At 41.5% G+C, this 25,990-nt stretch overlaps 1 protein-coding gene across 3 annotated transcripts in view; it reads right to left on the bottom strand.

Annotated features, from left to right (window-relative positions):
- Window positions 1-25,990, bottom strand: part of pcdh1a (protocadherin 1a) — a 303,557-nt gene that overhangs the window by 93,988 nt on the left and 183,579 nt on the right. For all 3 annotated transcript variants that reach the window (XM_061962071.1, XM_061962069.1, XM_061962070.1), the window contains one exon: window positions 23,569-23,788. In XM_061962071.1, coding sequence (XP_061818055.1) covers window positions 23,569-23,788 — 220 coding nt within the window. The remainder of the gene's footprint in view (window positions 1-23,568; window positions 23,789-25,990) is intronic.

A 25,990-nucleotide genomic window follows, 5' to 3' on the forward strand; every position in this document is an offset into this window, starting at 1 on the left:
AGGTCCTTACATATAGGAACACTTCAAAGGAAAACAATGATGATTGCTGTGGATTTGCCAACATATTTTGTCAAGTTATAGTAATCATTCATCACATATGCTAAAAAGGTCAGGCAAAATGCCCCAAACATATGATTTCTTATAGTAAAATAGGGTTTTCTACAAATGTGTTTTGTATTTATCACTGTTGTGGGTATCCACTCAATTAGTGTCTTATCATTTGAAGTCTGTGTGAGTGAGATGACAATAAAACTAGATTTTTACAAATACTTGCTTTATTTTGATGAATGGGCATATGTTTTGACCGAAGGTATCATTTTGCTAATAATCTAGGAATTAAGAACATTTAATGTGGTGTTTTAAAAGACACACAGTTAGTAAAATTGTGTAAGCCTCTATTTGCGTATAGCCTCTTCTGTCTACGGTGCATGCACATGAAATCTAAAAAGGCAGACGCTTGGTTTATGAATGTCAAAATTGTAATGCTCAATGTCTAAGGATGTTCTTATATATGTGCAGACCAGCTGGCTGGGATTCTCACAGACATCTTCAACACCTCGCTGACCCAGGCTGTGGTACCATCATGTTTTAAGACGGCCACAATCATTCCAGTGCCTAAAAAACCCACAGTCTCCTCCCTCAATGATTATCTCCCCGTGGCACTCACACCCATCATAATGAAGTGCTTCGAGAGGCTGGTAAAGGAATACATTGTCTCCAGACTTCCCCTCACATTCGACCCATACCAGTTTGCTTATCGCCCTAATCGCTCCACAGAGGACGCCATCTCCTCTACACTCCACCTGAGCTTAGAACATCCGGAAGGAAAGGACACAAGTGCGGATGTTGTTTCTGGACTTCAGCTTGGCGTTCCACACCATCATCCCGCAGCACTTTATGAGCAAACTGGCCCCCCTTGTATTCATTACCCCCCTATGCAACTGGCTGCTTGACTTCCTCACAGACAGACCCCAATCTCTGAGAGTGGGCAACAACACCTCCAGTGCCACATCCCTGAGCACCGGCTCCCCCCAGGGCTGCGTCCTGAGTCCCCTGCTGTTCACCTTGTTGACCCATGACTGCTGCGCCAGGTCCACTACCAACCACATTGTGAAGTATGCGGACGACGCAACAGTAGTGGGCCTCATCCGTGACAACAACATGGACTACAGGGAGGAGGTGAAACATCTGGTTGACTGGTGCAGAACCAACAACCTGGTTCTGAACGTCGACAAGACCGAGGAGATCATCGTCGACTTCAGGAAACGCCAGTCCAGCCACACGCCACTCTTCATCAATGGCACAGCGGTGGAGATGGTAAGCAGCACCAAGTTCCTGGGGGTGCAGAAAACTGACAATATGACCTGATCCCTACCCTACACACCGGAGCTCTTGTAAAAAGAGCTCAGCAGCCCATGCACTTTTTGCCTCGGAGGAAAATAGCACAGCTCCCTCCCCCCCGTTCTCACCACATTCTACAGAGGCACTATAGAGAGCCTAATGATCAACTGCATCTCTGTCTGGACTGGAGCCTGCAGTGCCTCAGACTGGAAGTCTCTGCATAGAGTGGTGAGGATGGCGGAAAAGATCATCAGGACTCCTCTTCTTCCTATCCAGGAGATCGCAAGAAGCCGCTGCCTGACCAGGGCTCAGAAAATCTTCAGAAACTCCTCCCACCCCCACCAAGGACTGTTTTCACTGCTGGACTCTAGAAAGAGGTTCCGCAGCCTCTGTAGCAGAGGTTCTGCCACAGCTTCTTCCCTCAGGCCGTAAGACTCTTGAACCCATTAAAATAATCCCCTCAATTCCCTCCAAAAATGGATTAACTCGCTGGAATATAAAGACAATATAACATACATCCATAAACGTGGAAGCATATGCAAAAGTGCAATATATTTATCTGTACAGTAATCTATTTATTTATAACTGCACCTTATTGCTCTTTTATCTTGCACTACCATGAGCTAATGCAACAAAATGTTGTTCTTATCTGTACTGCAAAGTTCAAATTTGAATGACAATAAAAGGAAGTCTAAGTCTAATTAATCCAGGTCACTGTATTCTTTGGGAAATTCAATAAATCGCAACTAGACTGATCAGTGTGTCTTAGAAGATGTTTCACCTCACATCCAAAGAGGTTTCACGCTCATAGACTATTGGATGCTCTGGTAATGTAACGCTGAATCACTCTTTTAAAGGGTTTAATGAATGCTTGTTATTCTTCTACCGCTCTCTTTCCCCCACGGACGGAACCTCGAAGTGTCTGTCTCCCGCCGCAGGTATGACCGCACGGTCACAGTGCCTGATGAGCGGACATGTCGGCCAGCGGCACATCAGGAAGAGCTGTTGTGGACGGTTCACTGGGTGACGGTTCAAATCTTGTCAGTTCTTCCGACATGCACACTTTTGTCTAAGAAGACCCTTATTTTGAAAACGGTTTCGTGAGGGGCTGCGTTTGACAAAGCTTTGGCACCTGCTGACAGATCACGCTATGCACCAGCTCCTCCAATTGAGGAGTTGATATGTGATGTGTCAAGTAACACTAAGGCTCTAAAACATTGTGTAACACAAAGTGGATCTTCACATAAAACATACACAAAATATCTGTAAAGGCAGGAACAACATGATACACTTTGTGTTGATGAGCTTCACAATTGCATTCATATTGATCTATGTCTGCTCCAAACAAAGAAAGACAATTATTTAAACAAAGTGCATCAAATTCTGTGAGTTTAAATCAGCTCATAAATCATTTTGTCACAAAGTGTTTTAGGCATATTTATACCGTCATAATACATTTGCTTTCAAGAAGAATGATTATACTATCCAGTTTTGCTATTGGGTGCAATAATTTATGCAACTAGTTTCTACACTTAGAGCTTACAATGCATACCATGCAGTTTCAAATGCATTAATTACTGTCCCTCTGTATATTTAGAAATGCTTAGTGTGGTGTTAAGGACAAAATAGGCATCGTTATTATGTGGATCATGCAATATAAATACGAATCAATAGAAGAACATGCTACATTTTAAAACTATTCGTTAATATTTCATTTAGCTTCTTAGGTTGTTAGTTTATGAAAAATTATGTCTAGCTGATGATGCACGTTACTTTCCACTTGTAAGCTGCAGACATCTTTTTTTTCCCGTCTGGTGCTGATTATTTTATGCAAAACATGTCAGGCTTATTTGGCTTTTTGATTACACTTAAGTTGGACTTCAAGGTGCAGCTGAACAAAACAACCCACCAAAAATATCATTTTTGAGAGGTTTATAGCTGATTAAATGGCCCCAAAAAAATACTGTCATGATCGTTGAACACCTTGTTTAATCAGCAAGACCTCCACTGATGACTGGGTGACATTTACTTGGAGAGACCAATAGTGTCTATTTCTGTCTCAAAACCAAGGATTTTTTTTGTTGGTTTCTAGAAGTGTTTCTTTATTGGCTCCTGCCTCTGAAGCGTCTGAAAGCTTTCAAGCTTTTTATGTTTGCACTCTATTGCCCTATGTGCGAGTGGCATTGCCCTGAAGATCCAAGGTGGCCCATTGTTCAACAAGAAACCAAACATGTTTGCTCCTATACTGCTTAAGTACATTCCCACAGACATACAGCAGAAAAAAGTAATTCTCAAACTGTGGTATGTCTACCACTACTGGTACGCGTGCTCCATCCAGTGGTATGCCATTGATTGGATTTATCATTTAAGCACAGTGTTTTATTTCCCTATATTCAAATGGTAAACAGTCTGTATTTATATAGCATTTTACTATACCTCAACACCGTATTACTGTTCAAACTGTGTATCATGTTACAGTGGCCAAAAAATATAAAATTTCTTTTTTGAATAAAACCTCTGCCCTATTTTTAATGAATACTTAAAACTACTATGCTACTGTATTCTAATGTAGGTCATTATGTTGGTACTTTGAGTGCCAAGTGTTTTCTGAAGTGGTATTTGGTGAAAAACGTTTAAGAACCACTGGCATACCGTAATGGCTCTGGCAGCCTTATTTTATCTGCTTTCTTGCATTCACACAATTTAAAGTAGTTGTCACCTGTTGTCAAAAAGAATGCCTTGCACTCTGTTTTTTTATGTAGAAAAATGTCAATACAGATGTCGTATACTCCACCTATTGTTCAGTCATTGATCGTATTGACATGTAAAACGGATGTCTTGCATGAGCCATTTGCTGTTTTTCCTCTTCCTATCGATCCTGATGCATCCCTTGGCTAATTCTACCTTTGATCCACAGTGTGAGGCACGGTTAACACATGGCTGACGTTAGGATTCACTAAGCCTTATACCTACATTGCAGGCTGAATGAAATACAAGATGAGGAACAAAAAGTTCCTTTTCAATTAAATTGAGTTCCGCCGGGGTTTGCTGTGCCTCTGGTTATTCCAGAACAACTTATCTTTTTATTATACTTCATATCCCGAAACCAGAGACAAGGAGGTCAAGCTGAGATTGTGATCAGAGCTGTGTGGTCTTTTGAGCTTTTGGGGCAAACTGCATGAAATAAGCACATGTGATATTGGGAAAATATTCATATTAGCCACAATACTAGGTACAGTGGTACCTTAAAGGAGAACTGCAATTTTGGGGGGAATTTTGCTTATCGTTTCTTATGTAAGACAAGCACACACATGTTTTTCTTTCAATTATGCATTCTAACCAGTAAGTAAATGCGAGCAAAGGTCCGATTATAATTGAGCCTATGGAAGTCGCTCTATTGTGCCTATAAAGCGCTTAAAAAACATCCAAATTCTTCCATCAACTTTTTTTATACACACTAAGTATATATGTAATGTAGTAACAGGCACATTCATAGTAACATGTAATAATTACATATTTTACTCATTTTAAGCAAAAGGTGGCGCATTCATTTCCAAAACGCATCGCAACGTAAGTTTTTCCTTCAACAACAACACTGATTATTAGTACTCACTGCAGACTTCATGAGAGCCAACAAACATAATAATACAATCACTTACTTTACAATGTCTGCCGTCACTGAGATGCCGTGTGTTAGTATATATTCCCGTCTAGATAAACAATGACTCATAATCCTCTGTCTTTTTCGCCATTTCAGGGTCTAAAATGGCTGTCAAAGTGTACCAGATTCCCAGTTTATGTCCACATCACTTTATTATCGCAATGAAAGACATAATTTATATTCAATAATTAACTTTCACAAGCTCCGAGGTGAGAAAGCAGCTCAGCAGCTGATGATGTCAATATAACAGCATGTTGAAGATACCTCTTCCTGATCAATGTGCCGCTAAATGTAGGTCCTTGACGTTAGCGCTTATATCCCTAATACTTGGTTAACATTCAGGTCACGAAATGTAAATGTAGCATCATTGCCGCAATTTGGATGGTTATTTATTTTATAGTCGAAATAAACGCAACAGACGCAATGACGCCATAGCACCCATTAGCTCTATTGTAAGTGGACTTTTATTTACAAGTTCTAATGCATTAAAAAAAAGAGACTAGTTGTTGTCTCTCGTCAGGATTTTGAATAATAGGCAATATTCCAAAATAAGTGCAGTTAGCTTAATTGGTTCTAAAGTGAGATTGTAACTCCGAACTCTTGTATCTCAAATCAGCCTTTCCAATTGGATTGAACTAAAATCAATTGAATCTGTGCTTGGCACACTAAAAAAATAGCACAATTTGAACATGTAACATGCCTTTGAAAAAGAAAAACAAACTTTTAAACAAAAAATATTGTTTGAAAAAAATACAATATAATGTACTACAAACACCTTCAGTAGTTTTAGAAAGTAATGTGATACTATTGTACAGCATTTATTTTGGAAAGCGGACTATCTAGGATACTTCTCCGTCGTGTAACAATAAGAACTGCAATTGGTGTTTATTTTGAAAACGGACATCTTTGAGTGACGGACCGGAGAGGTCAGAGTTTACATCAACCAACATGTATGTCTGCATATACAACCCAGTGACTTGTTTAGTTTGTAGAGTCACGAAACAGAAAAAACTGAAACAAATTAATACCAGCATGAAACTACTATCAAATACTCCAAAAACGTCAAAGATGCTAGGGAAACAACATAATAGTACTGTACGAGCCTGCAACAAGCTTGGCAGGTACTGTATATCCAGATGCATAAAAAAAACGGGAGAACTGCAGCGCAAACGCTGACATTAATCTATGAAAATCAGCCACAATTTGAGGAAGTATGATCAAGACGAAGGCATATAGACAGTGACGAGAGTGACAGGGACAAGCTGCAGTAACAATGGCGATGGCAAACAGGGACTCAACAAAGACTTGAACGGGAACATACGAACTCTGCATAATCATACAGACGGGACATAGTTGGTGAAACTGGTGGGCTTGTCATTGGCAGACAAACGATGTGCAGGATAAGTTAAGTGAAACTAAAGATAAACTGCGACGAAGAGACACATAATAGTAAAAGATGAGTGCTGAAAGAAACCGACTAGACAGACTAGACATGTGTTTTTTAATATAATCTGCCAGAATTAGAGATGTCCGATAATGGCTTTTTGCCGATATCGTCCAACTCTTAATTACCGATACTGATATATACAGTCGTGGAATTAACACATTATTATGCCTAATTTTGTTGTGATGCCCCGCTGGATGCATTAAACAATGTAACAAAGTTTTCCAAAATAAATCAACTCAAGTTATGGAAAAAAATGCCAACATGGCACTGCCATATTTATTATTGAAGTCACAAAGTGCATTATTTTTTTTTAACATGCCTCAAAACAGCAGCTTGGAATTTGGGACATGCGCTCCCTGAGAGAGCATGAGGAGGTTGAGGTGGGCGGGGTTGTGGGGGGGCAGGTTTGGGGTGGGGGTGGTAGGGGGTAGCGGGGGGGTGTATATTGTAGCGCCCCGGAAGAGTTAGTGCTGCAAGGGGTTCTGGGTATTTGTTCTGTTGTGTTTATGTTGTGTTACGGTGCGGATGTTCTCCCGAAATGTTTGTCACAGTGTGGCGCATATTTGTAACAGTGTTAAAGTTGTTTATACGGCCACCCTCAGTGTGACCTGTATGTCTGTTGACCAAGTATGCTTGCATTCACTTGTGTGTGTGAAAAGCCGTAGATATTATGTGACTGGGCCGACACGCAAAGGCAGTGCCTTAAAGGTTTATTGGCGCTCTGTACTTCTCCCTACGTCCGTGTACACAGCGGCGTTTTAAAAAGTCACAAATTGTACTTTTTGAAACCGATACAGATAATTTTGAAACCGATACAGATAATTTCTGATATTACATTTTAAAGCATTATTATTATCGGACATCTCTAGCCAGAATAGCTGAGACACAAGTGTAAATAATGTGTACTGTTAGACAGAACATTTATTTAGAATTAATTTAATAAAGATGCCACTCATATTCAACACGATAATTAAATGTTTTTTCTCCTTTACAATACTATAGGTTGTCCCCTTAATGTATTTGATCGTGGAGGTGCGCCACGGTAAAATATTAGCCGCCAAACCTTAATTTTTTTTGTTTTTTTACGTGAAAACAAATTAAAGTAATACAATGTATCGTAGCGTCCAGAAGAAGACACACAAAGTCTGACGCTCTTTTCACGTAACTCTGTGTTTTGCTCCCAGACACACAACACTTTCTCATTCTCCGCCAACACGGTGTGTTTAAGACCATGGGAAAAATGAACATCATAAGAATAAAAATACTTTAATCGTATTTTCCCCTCAGGGATTATTAAAGTATTTCTGATTCTGATTCCGGTCTGATAACACACGAACATACACTTTAACACCAGCTGGTGTATACAGTATGAATGGATGTACATAGTTGATTATTTGCGCACTATTGACTAGTGATGTACCGAAAATTTGGCCACCGAAATAAAGACCTACTTTGATAACCGGAACAGCACTGCCGAAACAGGATGTTGTGATGACGTAAACTATACGCGAGAGGTTGTCTGGAGCAGAGGCAGCATGTCCGCGATGTGGACGTACTTTAATATATCTGAGATATACCCGCGGACAGCGATCTTCAAAATTTAAGTTGACAGTGGCGACTTTTAAGGAGAGGGAGGTTCGCAATCAGCGCAAAGCAAGTGTGACGTCAGGCTCTCTGCAGCTCACTTTTCGTTGTGGATTGTGGAAATGTAGGGACAGAAATGAAAGAGTCTCTAAACACGAGTACAGTCTACACTAACATCAGAAATAGATGCTAAATTTGTTGCTAGTTGTGTCAGAAATTGTTGGTGACAAACCCCAAGATGCAGAGATGGCAGGCTTGTTGCAGGAAAACATGACTTTTAATGTCAAAAATAAAATGCAGGAAAACAGGAATCAGGAACCAGGAACCACTAAACAGGCAAACTGGAAACAGCTAACATTACTCCAGCACTGACTGGAGGGAGAGGCAGGTATAAATAGCAGCCTGATTGGCAATTGCCACAAGGTGTGTCAGGCTGCCAATCAGGGCCAGGTGAGGGAAACGAGCGCTCAGGGAGATGTGCAGGAACTGGAACCAAAATAAGAGCGCTGACAGGAAATAATACACAAACACAGAGGAAAAAACAAAACATAACCAAACTGTCAGTGACAAGCCTGACAAGTTGTTTTTAATAAAGAAAGAGTGACTAATAAGATTTGAAAAATCTGTAGAAAAAGAATTCTCAACAAAGTACATTGTACAATAAGCAGCGACAATTGAAAAATTCTGCAAAAGGATATGAAAGAAAAATGTACAGTATGTTAATACAATAATCAATAATAACAGATTTGCTTTAAATGTATCTATACATTGTTTGCCTTTTTAAAGAAAATATAAGCGGTATAAAGTGGATGGATAGTTGTGCATCACAGCAAACAACATGATGATGTCATATTGGTCAGGCCCCCACTCTTTGGAATGCAAAATTGTACACAGTGCATAACGATAGAAATACCCTTAATCCGGTATGAAACAAATGCCAGCTAATGTAGGTGAACGAAAGTTTGTTATGTTGTGTAAACCTCACGCTCTCACGCCTTGAGAGGTGCTCGTTGGCCAGCACTGCTCGACTTAACTGTTGATCAATCTGCGTGGGATGACCACTATTACATTTGCGTAGTACAATACCAGTGTTTTATATTGTCTTGATCATTATTAGTAGTTGTAATGTGTCGAGTTGATATCTATCGGTAAGGTATATTGGCAATAAAAAAACTTGGGAAGGAGTAAAACCGAGAAAAAAAGTATCCAATGAAACAAATGCACAACGAGAGCAAACATCAGTCTTTTTTTATGGCTGCACTTGCCATCTGTTCTTCAGTGTCTGTGTATGATGGCTACCTCATTTCCCTGCCAAACACACTTTCAAAGAAGATAGCTCATCAAGATGAGTGACAAGTGTGGAGGCCCTGCAACATGGCCCTCTAAGAGGGAGCAAGCCAAAGGGAAGACGTAAAGGTAACGTAGAAATAATCTAATACATAACTTTAAGAGCGATAGACCTCTGGATTTCACCAACGTATGGCAAGACCTACATGAATCTCTGACAGAACCTCAAGCAATTCAGTGACGATATTCCAGCGGCACCTAATTAAAGCAGATATCCAGCAGAAGAACTCTTTAGAGATAGCTCAAGAGAGACAATTTGCTTTCAAACGCAGACGTTTCAAACACCGACGAAGGGATTAGTGAGATTTGACACTGTTCAAAAATGAATTGTGGCGTTTGGTTTTAACTGAACAGTAAAACAGAAGTTATGGACCCTTAGATATAAAACGTAACACGCACGGCTCCACAGCTATGGAAGACAAACTCCAGTCATTTTCCCCTGTAGCTGAAGGCATGTTAAATATTGACGACATTGACAGTAGACTGCAAATTAGGAATTGATCCTTACTGGGCGAGCATTCATTTGCAAGGAAACCTACAGTATGGCTGCTTTGTATTATATATATATTTTTTACTTTTACTGTACTGCATATAATAGGCAGCAGAGTGGAACAGGGGTTAGTGCATTTGCCTCACAATACGAAAGTCCTGAGTTCAATCCCGGGCTCAGGATCTTTCTGTGTGGAGTTTGCATGTTCTTTCGTGACTGCGTGGGTTCCCTCCGGGTACTCCGGCTTCCTCCCACCTCCAAAGACATGCACCTGGTTGGCAACACTAAATTGGCCCTAGTGTGTGAATGTGAGTGTGAATGTTGTCTGTCTATCTGTGTTGGCCCTGTGATGAGGTGGCGACTTGTCCAGGGTGTACCCCGCCTTCCGCCTGAATGCAGCTGAGATAGGCTCCAGCACCCCCTGCGACCCCGAAAGGGACAAGCGGTAGAAAATGGATGGATGGATGGATTTACTGCATATATTTGTCATTGAGTTTGGGTGGTCATTGATATACAGAAAATGCAATACTATCCTACATCAACTGTGAGGGTGTTTGAAAGCGACTCCAGTCTTCTTTAACTGGAAATAGGGAGGTATGAATGCAGTCTCTCGGGTTCCATCCATTATTGAGGGGCAGAACACTCGTTAGAGGAAGCTTCAGCAGCTCTCGGTCACCAACACACCATGGAGGGGTGACCCCTCGGGGCCTTTCTCTGAAGCCGGACTGAGCTGCCTGACAAACTGGTTGAAGTGGGTCTGGCCCCCCACCAGCATTGCCTCCATGAAGCAAAGCACTCTACCTGCTCTGCAAATACGGTGACACTTTGTAAAAACGCCTCATGAGAGATAAAGAGCACTTCCACTATGTGTAATATTGGCCTCATATTCATCCCCAAACTTGCGCACACAATCCCATGGACTTGGCATTGGACACCTGGCATTAAGGAGCATTCTAAAAACCACAAAATACCCCAAAGCCAAGTAGAAATCTTTTTTCATACGTCCTTGTAAATACAGTGATGCTTTAACATACCAGTCTAATGTGTTCTGTGATAGAGCGTATAACTTAGGCCTAGGGTTGCAAAATTCCGGGAATATTCAATGTTGGAAACTTTCTATGGGAATTAAAGGGAATATATGGGAATTAACGGGAATTAATGGGAATAAATATTGAATGCAACATGCTAGATCTTGCAGCATGATTGTTCGCTAAAACAACCTGATTTAATGCAAATTCAGTTGAATTTCAACCCTGCACAGTGCATTCCTCCATCACATGTGCAGTGCATTCTTCCATCACATGCACAAATCATTCCCAGCATGCTACATACTACAGCAGGGCTATATGTTTTTTTGTTTGTTTGTTTTTTTTTGGTCATAAAAAAATACAATCATGTGTGCTTACGGACTGTATCCCTGCAGACTGTATTGATCTATATTGATATATAATGTAGGAACCAGAAATATTAATAACAGAAAGAAACAACCCTTTTGTGCGAATGAGTGTGAATGAGGGGAGGGAGGTTTTTTGGGTTGGTGCACTAATTGTAAGTGTATCTTGTGTTTTTTATGTTGATTTAATAAATAAATAAAAAATAAATACATTTTTTTTTTTTTTTTTTTTTTCTTGTGCGGCCCGGTACCAATCAATCCACGGACCGGTACAGGGCCGCGGCCGGGTGGTTGGGGACAACTGATCTAGCCTATGTCTATTCATTTGTCCATCAGTAAAATATTTTGAAAGACTACTCCAATTGTTTAGCTGACTATTTATATCTATGTGTGGCATTGCTTTAGTGTTTTACAAGCTTCTCATCTTATTCTACAGAATATGTAGCTGAGATAGGCTCCAGCGCCCCCGCGACCCAAAAGGGAATAAGCGGTAGAAAATGGATGGATGGAAGATGGACGGTGTCCAACTTTGAATAATCAAAAAATGTTCAAAATTCCCAAACTTCCTAAGCTTAACTTCCCGTGGTAAATTTACCGGAAAATGTCCACCCCTTTGCAACCCCACTTAGGCCATGTCTACACTAAGCCGGATAACCCCTTAAACAAATAATTATTTAGCCTAAGTCCCCGTTTCAGCGACACTAAACTATCGTTTAAGGTCCCCCTCCTCGGACAACTTTTTACACGGGTAAGTGCGCCGTGTACTTCTTGAATCTCCGACTCTTGGCTTTGTATGGACTCATTGATCGTTTAAAAACTGAGTTCGGAGAGGAAGTGACGCCAGAAAGACCGCACCCCTCACAGGAAGTGACGTCAGAAAGAACGCGCCACAGCCAACTTCATAATAAAGCGATTTCGTAACTCGGAGCTAACCAGTGGAAATATGGAGGCGAGTCATCCTGACATGCCCGTGTTTCTCCTTCCTCTACATGTACAGACGCTTGTGTAAATCACACATGAATCCCTTAAGAGAAAGCGATTGCAGCTATTTGGGATACAACACTTCTCTAACGGCAAGAGAACTTTCGAATGTCCAGGTCAGCTGTGATTTTACTTACCGAAAAACATTGTCCATTTGTCGAAGGAGAATCAACGAGAATGTGGGCTCTCGTGGATGTGATAAAAAAAGGTAGCGTGTGCTTTGTATTACCTGGCTGTCGAGGGAAGACTACGGAAAACGGCGAATGCTTTTGAACTGGCAAAGCAGACTGTATCAGTTATTGTCCGCCATGTATGTCACGGACTCAACGTCTAGGTCCAGAGTATATAAAGTCACCAAAAACGAATAGACAATAAAGGTGAAGGCAGAAGAGTGAGGAATGGCCTGATTGAGATTGATTGTTGTCAAATGTTCTTTGTCACATTGTTTACTTTTACGTGTCCAATAAAGATTTGATTAATTTATGATGTCTCAAATGTGATTCACTACAATAGGGCCCCACAGCACACTGGATTCCAGTTAATTGAAATATCACAACACTAGATATTGTTCAGATAAGTTAAATTTAAGACATTGCGCACAAAGCAACACTGGAGGTGACTATAACGTGCACATTTTCCGCGCATGCGTATTGAGTCGCGTTGTGCCGGCTAACGGACGGAGGGAGGGGGTCTTAAACGACCATTGTGTGTGTGTGTGTGGGTAAGGATAAGGTTAGGTGGGGTTAGTCTAGAAGGGGCCTTAAATCAATATTCCCCATTCATTTGCAATTAATCCATCCAGGCCCCCGACAATAACGCCACAAAAATCTTAAATAAATATATTGCATGCACTTCACACAACTAAATCGTTTTTGATAAAGGGCACCTATGATGATTCTAATCTACATTTGTCACACTTATTTGTGGTCTGAATAAAATGTATTGGGTATTCAACGCCACAGTCACATTTTTACCCCGTTTCCGACTATGCCTACAAAACAGTTTGTATGGGGAGGCTGTCCTTTCAGATGCAAATGAACCTCCAGTGTTGAAATAATAAATCTTAAAGTCAAACGTAGCCGCTATTTTTTTTTTTTAGACACCGTCGTAAATAAACTTCATAGCTTATTTCACAGCATGCTGAAAATCACTGGTATTGTGTCATTGCCACGGTTAGAGGAAAAAACGTTTTCCAAATCTATATTTATGTGGTAAGCCAAACACAGCTTGATTGAAATCATCACATTTCTTCCCCGTAATTCTGCTAATGTTACAAAAAACAATTGCTTTTAGGACGATGGTTGTACAGTATACCAGTACTAATAAAGTACAGCGGTACTAATGAATTAAAAACGGTACGATTCTGCCTCTGAAAAATACCGGTACTATTTTATCTTTTTAACGGACATTACTACGCGCCGTCGTCACATCGTAACATTGCTGGTAATACGAGCAGAGGCTCATGTTTGGCAACGCACACTTATGTAGTGCTTACAAGCAGACATGGTGTGAAGACAATAAGAGGCTTAAAAACAAACAATAAATGTGAAGCTATAAACACTGAAGAGGTGTTTTAAAACATATCTTGCTAGCGGCTAACATCCATTCTCAAAACCACAGCGCAAAGAAAACATAAACATACCAAATGTGCCTAATAGAGTTATTGTCCAAAGTTACCTTATGTTTTGTGGACGTTTCCTATCTGCACTACAACCACATCACCTCCCCATTGTGGGACAAATATGGCCGTATAAACAACTTTAACACTGTTACAAATATGCGCCACACTGTGAACCCACACCAAACAAGAATGACAAACACATCCGCACCATAACACAACATAAACACAACAGAACAAATACCCAGAACCCCTTGGAGCACTAACTCTTCCGGGGCGCTACAATATACACTCCCCCCCCCCCCACACCTCAACCACGCCCCCCCAACCACGCCTACCTCAACCTCCTCATGCTCTCTCAGGAAGAGCATGTCCCAAATTCCAAGCTGCTGTTTTGAGGCATGTTAAAAAAAAATGCACTTTGTGACTTCAATAATAAATATGGCAGTGCCATGATGGCATTTTTTTCCATAACTTGAGTTAATTTATTTTGGAAAACCTTGTCACATTGTTTAATGCATCTAGCAGGGCATCACAACAAAATTAGGCATAATAATGTGTTAATTCAACGACTGTATATATCGGTATCGGTTGATATCGGTATCGGTAATTAAGAGTTGGACAATATCGGAATATCGGATATCGGCAAAAAAGACATTATCGGACATCTCTAATATATATATTCCTTGTGCACTAATTGACTGAAAGAGCACACAGTGTCAGGCGAAGGGAAAATGCATTTTTAGACAATATGATTTGCCTGGGCGGCTAGGAGACACTGAGAGTAACACACGGTAGAAAATAAATTAGAAAGGACAGATTTAAAAAAATAATAATAAAAAAAAAAAAGATAATAGTATATATTTTTTTTAAACTTGGGACTTCCCGCGGGCCGGATTTTGAACGCTGGCGGGCTGTATTTTGGGGACCCCTGGTTCAGATATTTACATTTATCTTGACAACATATTGGAAAAGGAGTAGGAAGAAGCATAGCTTTTTAAATCTAACCCTCTTCCACTTCATAGCAATTGCTTTTTCATTCATTCTTGAGCCAAAAGACGGCTCGGCTCGTATCTAAAAACACGTCTCTTGAGGGCACTCTCGTAATTCGAGGTAGTGCTGAATGTTCATTTACTTTTGTTCTTGTATGAGCACATTTAAAGCTTTGGAGTTACTGGCAACATGCATTCCTTTTACTAGCCTAGCACAAAACCTTGACTATTTCAGTGACAGTTTGGTGTTACAAGCACTATTTATGGAGCCTAATATGTGCTTATAAGCACATACTTTTCTTGTTTGGAAAATATTCCAAACACTAATTAGGGTTTCATCAATGTAGTACACATGTGGATAAAAGCCTGTGTATATCTAAATGTAAGTGAAGGATGCTGTGAAACGGTCCCAGGAGGATGTCTCAGAAATATCTCAATAAATTATATATGCTTTTTCCCCCCACTTTCTTCTTTTTCATTATTCAAGCAACATTAAAATGATGTATTATACATATTTTATCAACATTTTCCGCTTGGTAATTTTTATGGAAATATTCCAGGAGTTAGGTGGTCAGTAGTACCCAATGAGTTTGAGGTTTTTACAAAGAAAATATGATCATCGGCAAGGCTATTCCAGTCAGCAGGACACAATGATGAAACTATAGAGAAATCATTTTAATGCGCAAAAAAGGTGAAATGAAATCGGAGGGAGTAGATTTATTGAGATAATGGGGTTTCTATTCTGGTTCCTTCTAGATTTCACATGTGGCCGCAATCGCCGCCACTCCATTACATGTCATCTCATTCTTACAATAAGCCAATTTCATAATTGGCTTCAGTTAATGGTCTGTGCCTCACATTGCCTCATTCAAAGGTTTGGCCTGCCTGCGGTCATTTGACAAATACTCACTGTGTAGTTCACATTGTTGGTGATCACACAAGCAAGAGGATGTTTTCATTTCAAACTGTGAATACCATGGTGCTTTGACACATCATTGGTTCTATTTCAGATCAAGCCACTATGCTCTGTGAGGTCACTGGTATGAAAAAAAGGGTGACGATAAACCATTGTCTGTGGTGCCGGCGCCTAATCCAGGTTAGAAAATTTAATTCTGCTCCAGTTAGGCTCTTCCAGTGACCTATTTGCTCTGCAATAAAATTACAAACACGTGGGGGGTAACAAACAGCAGCAGCTGATGTGAGCAGGGCACAATGCGTGTGCTAGAATGATCTCAGAATTCTAGGCGTATTACTCATAACAACTTGCCGCAGGGGACCACTTGATGGGGCTTTTTCCACAGACGCCTCGAACAAAAAAAAAAAAAGAAGTCTCATGACTTGTCCTTTTGTGGTAGCAGATCCAGCGGTGGCTACTATGCTGGTACAGGCACGCATAGTCCACTCTGGTATTAAAAAAAGATACTATGACACTTGTGTTAGGACACCGGCACCTGTGGAATAGTGCTACATTATGGCACCCAGCTGGGACTGTGACTCAAAGGACAAAAAAAGGACCATTAAGGTGACATTCTGCCTCTCAGGTCACATTGGAGAACTCTTTAAGATGTTTCATATGCTTTGCTTGTTATTTTAGTACACACGCGGAACAGAAGCCCAGCGACAGACAGTAAAGGTTGAAAGGACTGGACCTCATGATACTGGAATGGTAGTCATTAAAAGCGGAGGAAATCCCTGACAGGCGTTCAAAAAGAACAAACGTGACACTACATGCATCCTCTGAGAGATCTAAGGCTGGGAAATCAGACAGCATTTCTAAAGGACCTCATTATCATGCAAATGGCATTCATGCCATTTAATCTCACCCTACTTGATATCCCACATGGCAGTGAGTCCGCACAGAGGAAGACTCGGAGAGACCGCACGCTAGGCAAGTGTCCATATCCAAATTCCTCCATCTGTGGACATTAGAGAATTTTATGTGTGTTGCAACCTGGTACTCACCAAGAGAAAATGAAATCACTGATACCCAATAGAGTGATTACACTCGTGGTTGGACCAGGAATGACAGAATTGGTGGCACACGAGCAGAGCAAGGCTGGAAGCCAGCAAGGGCTAAAACTTTGACTTACTTGTACAAGTCACGCACAGAGTTCAACTTGCTTGTTAAATATAATTGAGAAGACACTATTAGTTAACAGTATTGTTTGTCACATTTAAGGAAAGGAATAAACTATGCACAGCAAACACGATAAGCACCTATTGTCTCTTGCTGCGAAATCATCCCATCTATCATGGAAGAGTGTGTTTGTACACATTCATGGGCGTGTTGTGGGTAATTTACTAAGACTGCATGTACAACTGATAACTGAAGCAAAAGGGGTAAAGACTGCCCTACTTAGGTTTTGTTACAGCGGGGTCGCAAGTTATTGCGCGGATCGTTTCCCCAAGATGCAGACGGAACTCCGGAGGCAACGTGCAGGTAGGACAATGATTTATTCTCCATAAATCAGTCATGAACACAAAGACAAGAATAAACAGAGAAGCGTGCCGATAGCATGGGAAGCTATTGCGAAGCTTAGAACAGGAATAGGAACCAAAAGGTATGCACACGTAACTTGTTGCATGGAGCAAACAAGACAGCCAGACTGAGTATGGCGAAAGAGTGTGAGCATCCCGAACACTAATCAGAGCCAGATGAAAATAATCAGCACCCATCACAACTAAGGCCCCATTTACACTAAGGCGGATAAGGTTATCCAGGGTAAATCACACCTGACCTTATCCGTGTCCACACACAACAATGCCACCGTTTGAGACCCCCGCCTCCCTCTGTCCGCCAGCGCAACACGACCTAGTACGCATGCGCGGAAAAAAATTAAATGCGCGCGTCATATAGTCACCTCTGACCTGAAAGTGTATTCTTTCTATCTGCGACGATATAGAAAATGGCTGCTCTTGTTGTGTAGAAGAGAGAATTATTTGTGTGGTCTGACGACGAGGTGGAGTTACTCTTAAAAGTGACTCAAGACTAAAAACAGAACTAAGAAAGTCAAACTAAAATAAAACATGATCCGGGCAACGGCTGATGACAGGTTTTTGCGTGTATAGCGGCTGTCACCATGGATACCCTCTTTTCTCTCCACTTTTATGGTATCATTTGCTACAACTGTGGTGGTTTGTCATGTTGTTGACATATAACACACTAATAATGTATAACATGGGTCGCCAACCTGTCGATCTCAATCGACCAGTCGATCTTTGGGACCCTACCGGTCGATTGCAAAAATATTAGAAAAAAAACGATGTATTAATGCCTCACAATCAAACACTTTTATGTTAAAATACTGAACAGATGTTTACCTTATCCCAATAAACATCTGTTCAGTATTTTAACATAAAAGTGTTTGATTGTGAGGCATTAAAAACCACAAAATGCAACGGGTCCATCAGACTCACAAACGCTGGCTGAGTAACAACAATATGGACGTTGCATAGAAAATGTATTTTGTCAGTTTCTGCATCCCACAGGGATTATTCTTCTGTGTTTCTGCACCTGCAGTTCCCACACAAGGTTGCAACATTGTTTGTCAACACTGTCTGCTCTCATTTTGTCGCACATTTGACCCTCTGATGTTCTGTGTACCTACACTCTGTCCTCCTCCTGTCTAGGCCTGCTGTGTGTGTGTGTGTGTGTGTGTGTGTGGGTGTGTGTGTGGTACACAAAACATCAATTTCCACACTTCTATTAGCCCTGGGTCCAGTGGACCCGGACATGTAATAAAAAATGTGTAGGGGGGGTGTATGGTGTGTGGTCATTAAATATGTATTCTAAAATATGTTCTTCACAGAAAATGAGCCAAAGTCAGTGAGTCTCAGTTTGAAAAATTAATTCAAATTGTATCATTTTTCTTTTAATAAAAAATGAAAACGGGTCCCACAGACCCGAACACCACACAAGGGTTAATGTGACATTAGTGACACCCCCACCCGGAGAGTGACCAACAGATCCGCAAACAGGCACACATTTAACCCCTGAACACGCCTCACCTCTCTCTTCGGCCTCACATCCTCCGCTCTCGACACGGCTGCCCCACCCCCCGAGCATGGCGGTACACTTCACCCGCTCGTCTCGCAAACGCACATTTAATGATGTGCTCAAAAATCATCGAGCTGCAACAAAGCATTAAGGCTGACTGTTGCAACGCTTCAGGATATTTTCTAGCAATCCTCCTGCATGCGAGAACTTGCATTATGGGGATGCATCATTAGAAAGGTGCCCACACTTTTTGGCCAGCAATCAACTGGCTTTCTCTCTCCATGTGGTGCTCTGCTGGAAGTTCTGCAATGTCTTCCACAAACTGTAAGGTTCTGTAAAGGCGAGCGGACCACCGGGACGCGGCGCCGTCGGGCCAAAGCCCGTCCGTCAATCAAGGAGCCCACCGTCACCATCAACATCATCGCTCAACTGCAACAGGAAGCTAACAAGCCAAATAATACAGTTTGTGAACATTTCTCCATAATACAGATTTTGTGATGATTTATACACTAAATTAAACATTGACATGTGCAAAGGCAGTAATATATGGTGAAACAAGGCAACAGCTAAAGAAGGACTTTCCTGTTTATCCCCTCTCACAAAGGAAAAACCCTAGTAGACCATGCCCTAAGTGTTGTTCTTTACACCTGTTGCTCAGTCATGATAAAACTGCTGCTATTGTAATGCAAATCCCTCGGAGGGTATTCAACGGCTCTATGCTACATCGGTAACTGCTTTCTTTATCGCCTCAAAAGCACCCTGAATGGTCCGTTTAAACTCAAATGTATCAGTCTGAAGCTTGGCAAGATCCACCTGGCACGATCCAAGAATCCAACTGTCTCACAAAGGGTAGGGATTAAAACTGATTAAATGGTACCTAATCTTATCTCTGGTGAACTGTATACATTTCGGCTTTAGTTCATAGTTGGTTTGTTTTTTTCTATATAAACACGACCCGCCATGCACGGCTGACAAAAGTGATTGGCAGATGTGGGTATACTAATTTAGTAGTTTAATTTGTCTATTAATACATATTGGACTGGGTTGATGGACAGATGGGAAAGGAAATCAGTTACAGTTTTGCTTCTCATGTGCTTCTAAATTGTAACACACAAACCATGGAGCAAAAAAACAGACAAGGTACAAAGTCTCATGGTGTTCAATGCTAATCATGAGCTCAATGATATTGATGAGAGTCCAAGTATAGTAGCACTGTAATCAAAATAAATTACCGATTTCGGTGGGGGGGGGGGGGGGGGCATACATGTAAATAAATGCATGCATGCAGGTTGGAACACGCACACTTTGGGTGTAATTAACCAAAAAGTGTTTAATGCGTACTCCGCCTGCATGAACGTAAGAGTGAAAAATACACAGGGAAACAGGAGTGAATTCTAACACAGCCTGAAGACAAGAATAAGAAAAACAAAGTGGAGAGGAAAAGTAAGAACTCCAGAAATTAATTGCCGCAGATTAACCATCCTGCATACATAATATTTGGAAATGTACTTCCAATCCCAGACACAAGACCTCAAATTAAAGGTCTTGAAGAATTCCATATTTTCAATACTGTGCCACGCTTTAATGAAGGACATTAGAGTTGCAGCTGTTAAAGTTCAACTTGTATAACGGAAGAGACATCCTTGTCGATATTTGGAGGGCTCAGAGATGCAAAGGAAGACATTCCGAGGCTCACGCTGTGTTTGATTCAACTTTAATACGGCGACACGCCATGCTCCCTTCCCCATTCTATGCCTGCCAGTCATCTCTACGGTGATGAACACAACTGCACCAGTGCAGCCTGTCACTCTGTCACTCAAATGCTTTAAAAGAACTTCATGTCACAATTCAAATGGAGCTGGGGAAAATTTCTGCTGTCTCTTTTGATTTTTCTGTCTAATCCCTCCTTTTATCTGGGCTCCAGGTTATCTCCCTGAAGTGGGAATCACATTTTAATTAGGTCTATCCTTGGTTAGCGGAGCTGCGTCACATCTCCCCGCCCTATATGCCTGCCCTATGGGTTTGCATGTCAGAGACTCTTAGTCCCCGCTCCTTGTCAGAATCCAACATTTCCCGCATGTTGTGCCATCTTTTGATTCTTTAACGGCTCCATCTCTGCTCACAGGCGGGCTCTCCTGCTGCTGACAACAAAGAGTGCCCTGTGTGACTTAAACTTGCATTCTGCAGCTGGGCAAAACACGGAATCAAAAATAGAAACTGAAATAAAAAACATGCAAATGTCACATACCCTAGGTACAGAATCATGTGGAAATAAATGCATCAACTGGATTGCCTTGCCTAAATGTAGGATATTAGTAAGAGTAATAATGAGTCAAATTAAGTACGTGTCCAACACAATGGTATTGCAAAGTGCAAACATGTTTCCATCGGTAGAATAGTTTTAAAGGGGAACATTATCACAATTTCAGAATGGTTAAAACCATTAAAAATCAGTTCCCAGTGGCTTATTTTATTTTTCGAAGTTTTTTTCAAAATCTTACCCATCACGCAATATTCCTAAAAAAAGCTTCAAAGTGCCTGATTTTAACCATCGTTATATACACCCGTCCATTTTCCTGTGACGTCACATAGCGATGCCAACTCAAACAAACATGGCGCATAGAAAAGCAAGCTATAGCGACATTAGCTCGGATTCAGACTCGGATTTCAGCGGCTTAAGCGATTCAACAGATTACGCATGTATTGAAACGGATGGTTGTAGTGTGGAGGCAGGTAGCGAAAACGAAATTGAAGAAGAAACTGAAGCCATTGAGCCATATCGGTTTGAACCGTATGCAAGCGAAACCGACGAAAACGACACGACAGCCAGCGACACGGGAGAAAGCGAGGACGAATTCGGCGATCGCCTTCTAACCAACGATTGGTATGTGTTTGTTTGGCATTAAAGGAAACTAACAACTATGAACTAGGTTTACAGCATTTGAAATACATTTGGCAACAACATGCACTTTGAGAGTGCAGACAGCCCAATTTTCATCAATTAATATATTCTGTAGACATACCCTCATCCGCTCTCTTTTCCTGAAAGCTGATCTGTCCAGTTTTGGAGTTGATGTCAGCAGGCCAGGGAAGCTAGGGTCGATATTCTTCTCTTTATCATCTTCGGTGGCATAAGGGACGGTGTGAGCCAAGACATACAGGGGGTTTAGCTCGCTCGTCTGCGGGAACAAACTGCCGCCATTGCTTGCCGTGCTACCGAGGTCCTTTGTCCTTGAATTGCTCACACACCCCGGCAGATTCAATGGGGGTCTGGCGGCAGATTTCTTTGACTTTATCGTTGGAAATGCATCTGCTTTGAGTGTCGCAGGATATCCACACATTCTTGCCATCTCTGTCGTAGCATAGCTTTCGTCGGTAAAGTGTGCGGAACAAACTTCCAATTTCTTGCCACTTTTGCATCTTTGGGCCACTGGTGCAACTTGAATCCGTCCCTGTTCGTGTTGTTACACCCTCCGACAACACACCGACGAGGCATGATGTCTCCAAGGTACGGAAAACAGTCGAAAAAACGGAAAATAACAGAGCTGATTTGACTCGGTGTTTGAGAAAATGGCGGATTGCTTCCCGATGTGACGTCACGTTGTGACGTCATCGCTCCGAGAGCGAATATTAGAAAGGCGTTTAATTCGCCAAAATTCACCCATTTAGAGTTCGGAAATCGGTTAAAAAATAAATGGTCTTTTTTCTGCAACATCAAGGTATATATTGACGCTTACATAGGTCTGGTGATAATGTTCCCCTTTTTAAGGAAAGAGAAATCAACCTCCCCAAATTAGTAATTTAGAGGCTCATTAATCAAAGGTGTAGCTAAATCTTTTTCACTGACCAGAAAAGAGGGCACTAAAATCAGTAATGCTACCTCTTAAATCTGTGTTAAGCCCCAAAAGCAAGACCAAGCAGAGCTAAAACTATACATTACCGCAAATAAAATGGAAATGGAAGAGAGAGTGTAGGTGAGTGGCGAGATATGACCACGTATAAAATGTCTGTTCTGGAGAGGCAGCCCAATGTGAAAGCTTTAATAACCAAAACCAAACCATGTGAATCAGTGTGTTACTGGACAGGGTATAGATAATGTTTGGCAGCCTAAGGCCATAAGATTGCTTTTTATGACAGTCAGTGTACAGAAAGGAAAGCTTTGTCTATGAATTACTTTTTAATGTTGACTGCTTTGATACAAAAAACAGCATTTTTTGGTTTGAAAGACACATGTGGCACCGAACTAAAAAAAAGATGCAATTTGGGTTCTAGTAACAAGGGGCTACTTATTTTGATCCTGGTGTTGTCTTCACAGATGCCATGGTTCAGATTTATTTAGAGGGCAAATGCTCCATTAGTTGGGCTTTTTAATTAGCACTCTGAAAAGAGGGTCATTAAGGATGCTTGACAGAAGACCCGCTGATGAGGAAGACTGAGACAAAGCTAGATACCTCACACAAACACACTGTAGGTTCGCCTACACAAGCAACAAAACAGGTTAAAATCCAATAACAACTCATGCAGGTTGGCGGCAAACATGCCAACTCAACATCCTGCGTGTCACAGCACATTTCAACTCTAAAATTGCCAGAAAGCAAAACAAATCTCCCACAAATGTTCCCAAAACATACACAGAAAACTCCTAATGGGTCAATTTGCATTTAAATACATATTCAAAGGGTGCGCAAGAGAAATGGAGGGGGTGTTGTCATCGTACCGTTTTCAGGGTGTTCGTTCTCTCCAATGCTGCCATCGGGAGTGGTTCGCTCATAGTGGTCCTCAGGCAGGGTCAAGGGTCCGATGCGAGGGCCAGACGATGACTTGCTGCTGGGTGTCTCCGATTCCTCCAAGCCACTGTCATAGTAACTGTGCTGAGAGGCATCCTGCAGGTCCTGCACGGGGTTCGTGGTAGAGAAGGTCACTCGCCGGTGGGGATGCTAGAAAAACAGACAGAACCATGAGAGACTTATTTTTAAGCAACACGTATCCTTTTGTTTATGTGCTCTACTGAGAAAACCAACAGGTAGTATTCCGGCAGTCATAGATGAAATACACTGTGTAAAGTATTGGTACATTTACAGGAACTGAAAATGGAAGACAATATCGTGTTGTTGCCCCCTTGGCAGCTGTAACAACTTACACTCCTCTGAGAAGACATGATTTTGGAGAGTGAAACTTTTATACGAATGTCTCAACTCATGATTTATTGGCTAATTTAGTCAACTGAAAGGTTGCCTCACTATACTTTAATCAATTTTATATGTGCAGGAATAATGTCTGTTATTACATTACTCTCCCTTGGCAATTATGCTCTAAAAGTGACAGTCCAAGGCAGGGCTATTCAACTAGTCGCCCGGGCACTAAATTTGGCCAGGAATGGCCACCATACCGGCCCCCGAGAGAGACAAACATTTTGCAGCAAATTCCTGTTGTATCGAGGAACTTGGACCAGTGTAAAAACATCTTTCCTTGCATTGACATTTTGACCTTGCTAGCAAACATCGAACACTGGGGTCCAAACATGTAATGTAAACGGAGGTATTCCTCGAGGCAGCCTTTTCAGTCCTCTTTTTGGCAGTTCTGTTTTTTTTCATAATATGATTTATGAAACGGCAGCATGGTGGAACAGGGGTTAGTGCATGTGCCTCACAATACAAAGGTCCTGAGTTCAATCCCTGACTCGGGATCTTTCTGTGTGGAGTTTGCATGTTCACCCCGTGACTGCGTGGGTTCCCTCCGGGTACTCCGGCTTCCTCCTACCTCCAAAGACATGCACCTGGGGATAGGTTGATTGGCAACACTAAATTGGCCCTAGTGTGTGAATGTGAGTGTGAATGTTGTCTGCCTATCTGTGTTGGCCCTGTGATGAGGTGGCTATTTGTCCAGGGTGTACCCCGCCTTCCGCCCGAATGCAACTGAGATAGGCTCCAGCACCCCCCGCGACCCCGAAAGGGACAAGCGGTAGAAAAATGGATGGATTTATGAAACTAAAGTGTTTACTTCGGATGCAGTCAGTAGACATTTGTTCAACTTTAGTTATACTAGTAGTGTTCTTTAAGGTTCCATTTTAGGACCGCTCTCTTTTTCATCATTTGGGCTTTTCAATTTGTGGCCCGTGAATTCAGTTAAAAAAACTTCTTAAAAACAATAGAGATGATCGCTGACTAGCTTTTTCGCAGAAGGTCCTTAAAAACAGAACAGCCTGCCTGTAACTACAATGTCTATTGTAGAGTGATGCTGGTTCTCCGTAATGTGAAAAAAAAGAACAATACTAAAGGGAGAAGTCCACCCCTACGGTCCTTAGATTTCTGGAAATGTGGTCCCTAAAACAATTTAGATGAATATCCCTGGTCGTATACTGTTTATAGTTTATAAGTGTCACAGTCGTACTTATGACGATGTTTAAACTGCAGACCAAAGTGACCCACATCTGTTTTCTTTTTAATCAAATTGTTTTTAGCTCACTGTGTACACTGCAAGTAAAATGTGATCTTTATCATACTTCAATATAGGCCACAGTGTAGCCCCAATGTGGCCGCAATGTCACTTACATTCACAGTTCTATAAAGTGTAAACAAAAGAAGTTGACCGGTAGTAGATCTGTCAAAATGAGCTACCTCTCGTAAATGAAGAGGTGACTTGTCACTGGCGCTAAAAGTAAGTGATTATTTTATTACATATTTATTTGATATTTGTGTTTTCGAAACTTAAGGTGTCATATTTTTGATGCAGCAGTCGCGTAAATTGATCGACACCGCTGGTAGATTTTTTTAGACGAAGCGGCTTATCTACTCACCTACTCAGTGGCCTAGTGGTTAGAGTGTCCGCCCTGAGATCGGTAGGTTGTGAGTTCAAACCCCCGGCCGAGTCATACCAAAGACTATAAAAATGGGACCCATTACCTCCTTGCTTGGCACTCAGCATCAAGGGTTGGAATTGGGGGTTAAAACACCAAAAATGATTCCCGGACGCGGCACCGCTGCTGCTCACTGCTCCCCTCCCCTCCCAGGAGAATGATCAAAGGGGATGTGTCAAATGCAGAGAATAATTTTGCCACACCTAGTGTGTGTGTGACAATCATTGGTACTTTAACTTAACTTTAACTTTATCTGGACAGAACACCGGATTTTGTAAAAACA

Source organism: Nerophis lumbriciformis, linkage group LG09 (assembly GCF_033978685.3).
Source record: "Nerophis lumbriciformis linkage group LG09, RoL_Nlum_v2.1, whole genome shotgun sequence".
Classification (NCBI taxonomy): Eukaryota; Metazoa; Chordata; class Actinopteri; order Syngnathiformes; family Syngnathidae; genus Nerophis; species Nerophis lumbriciformis.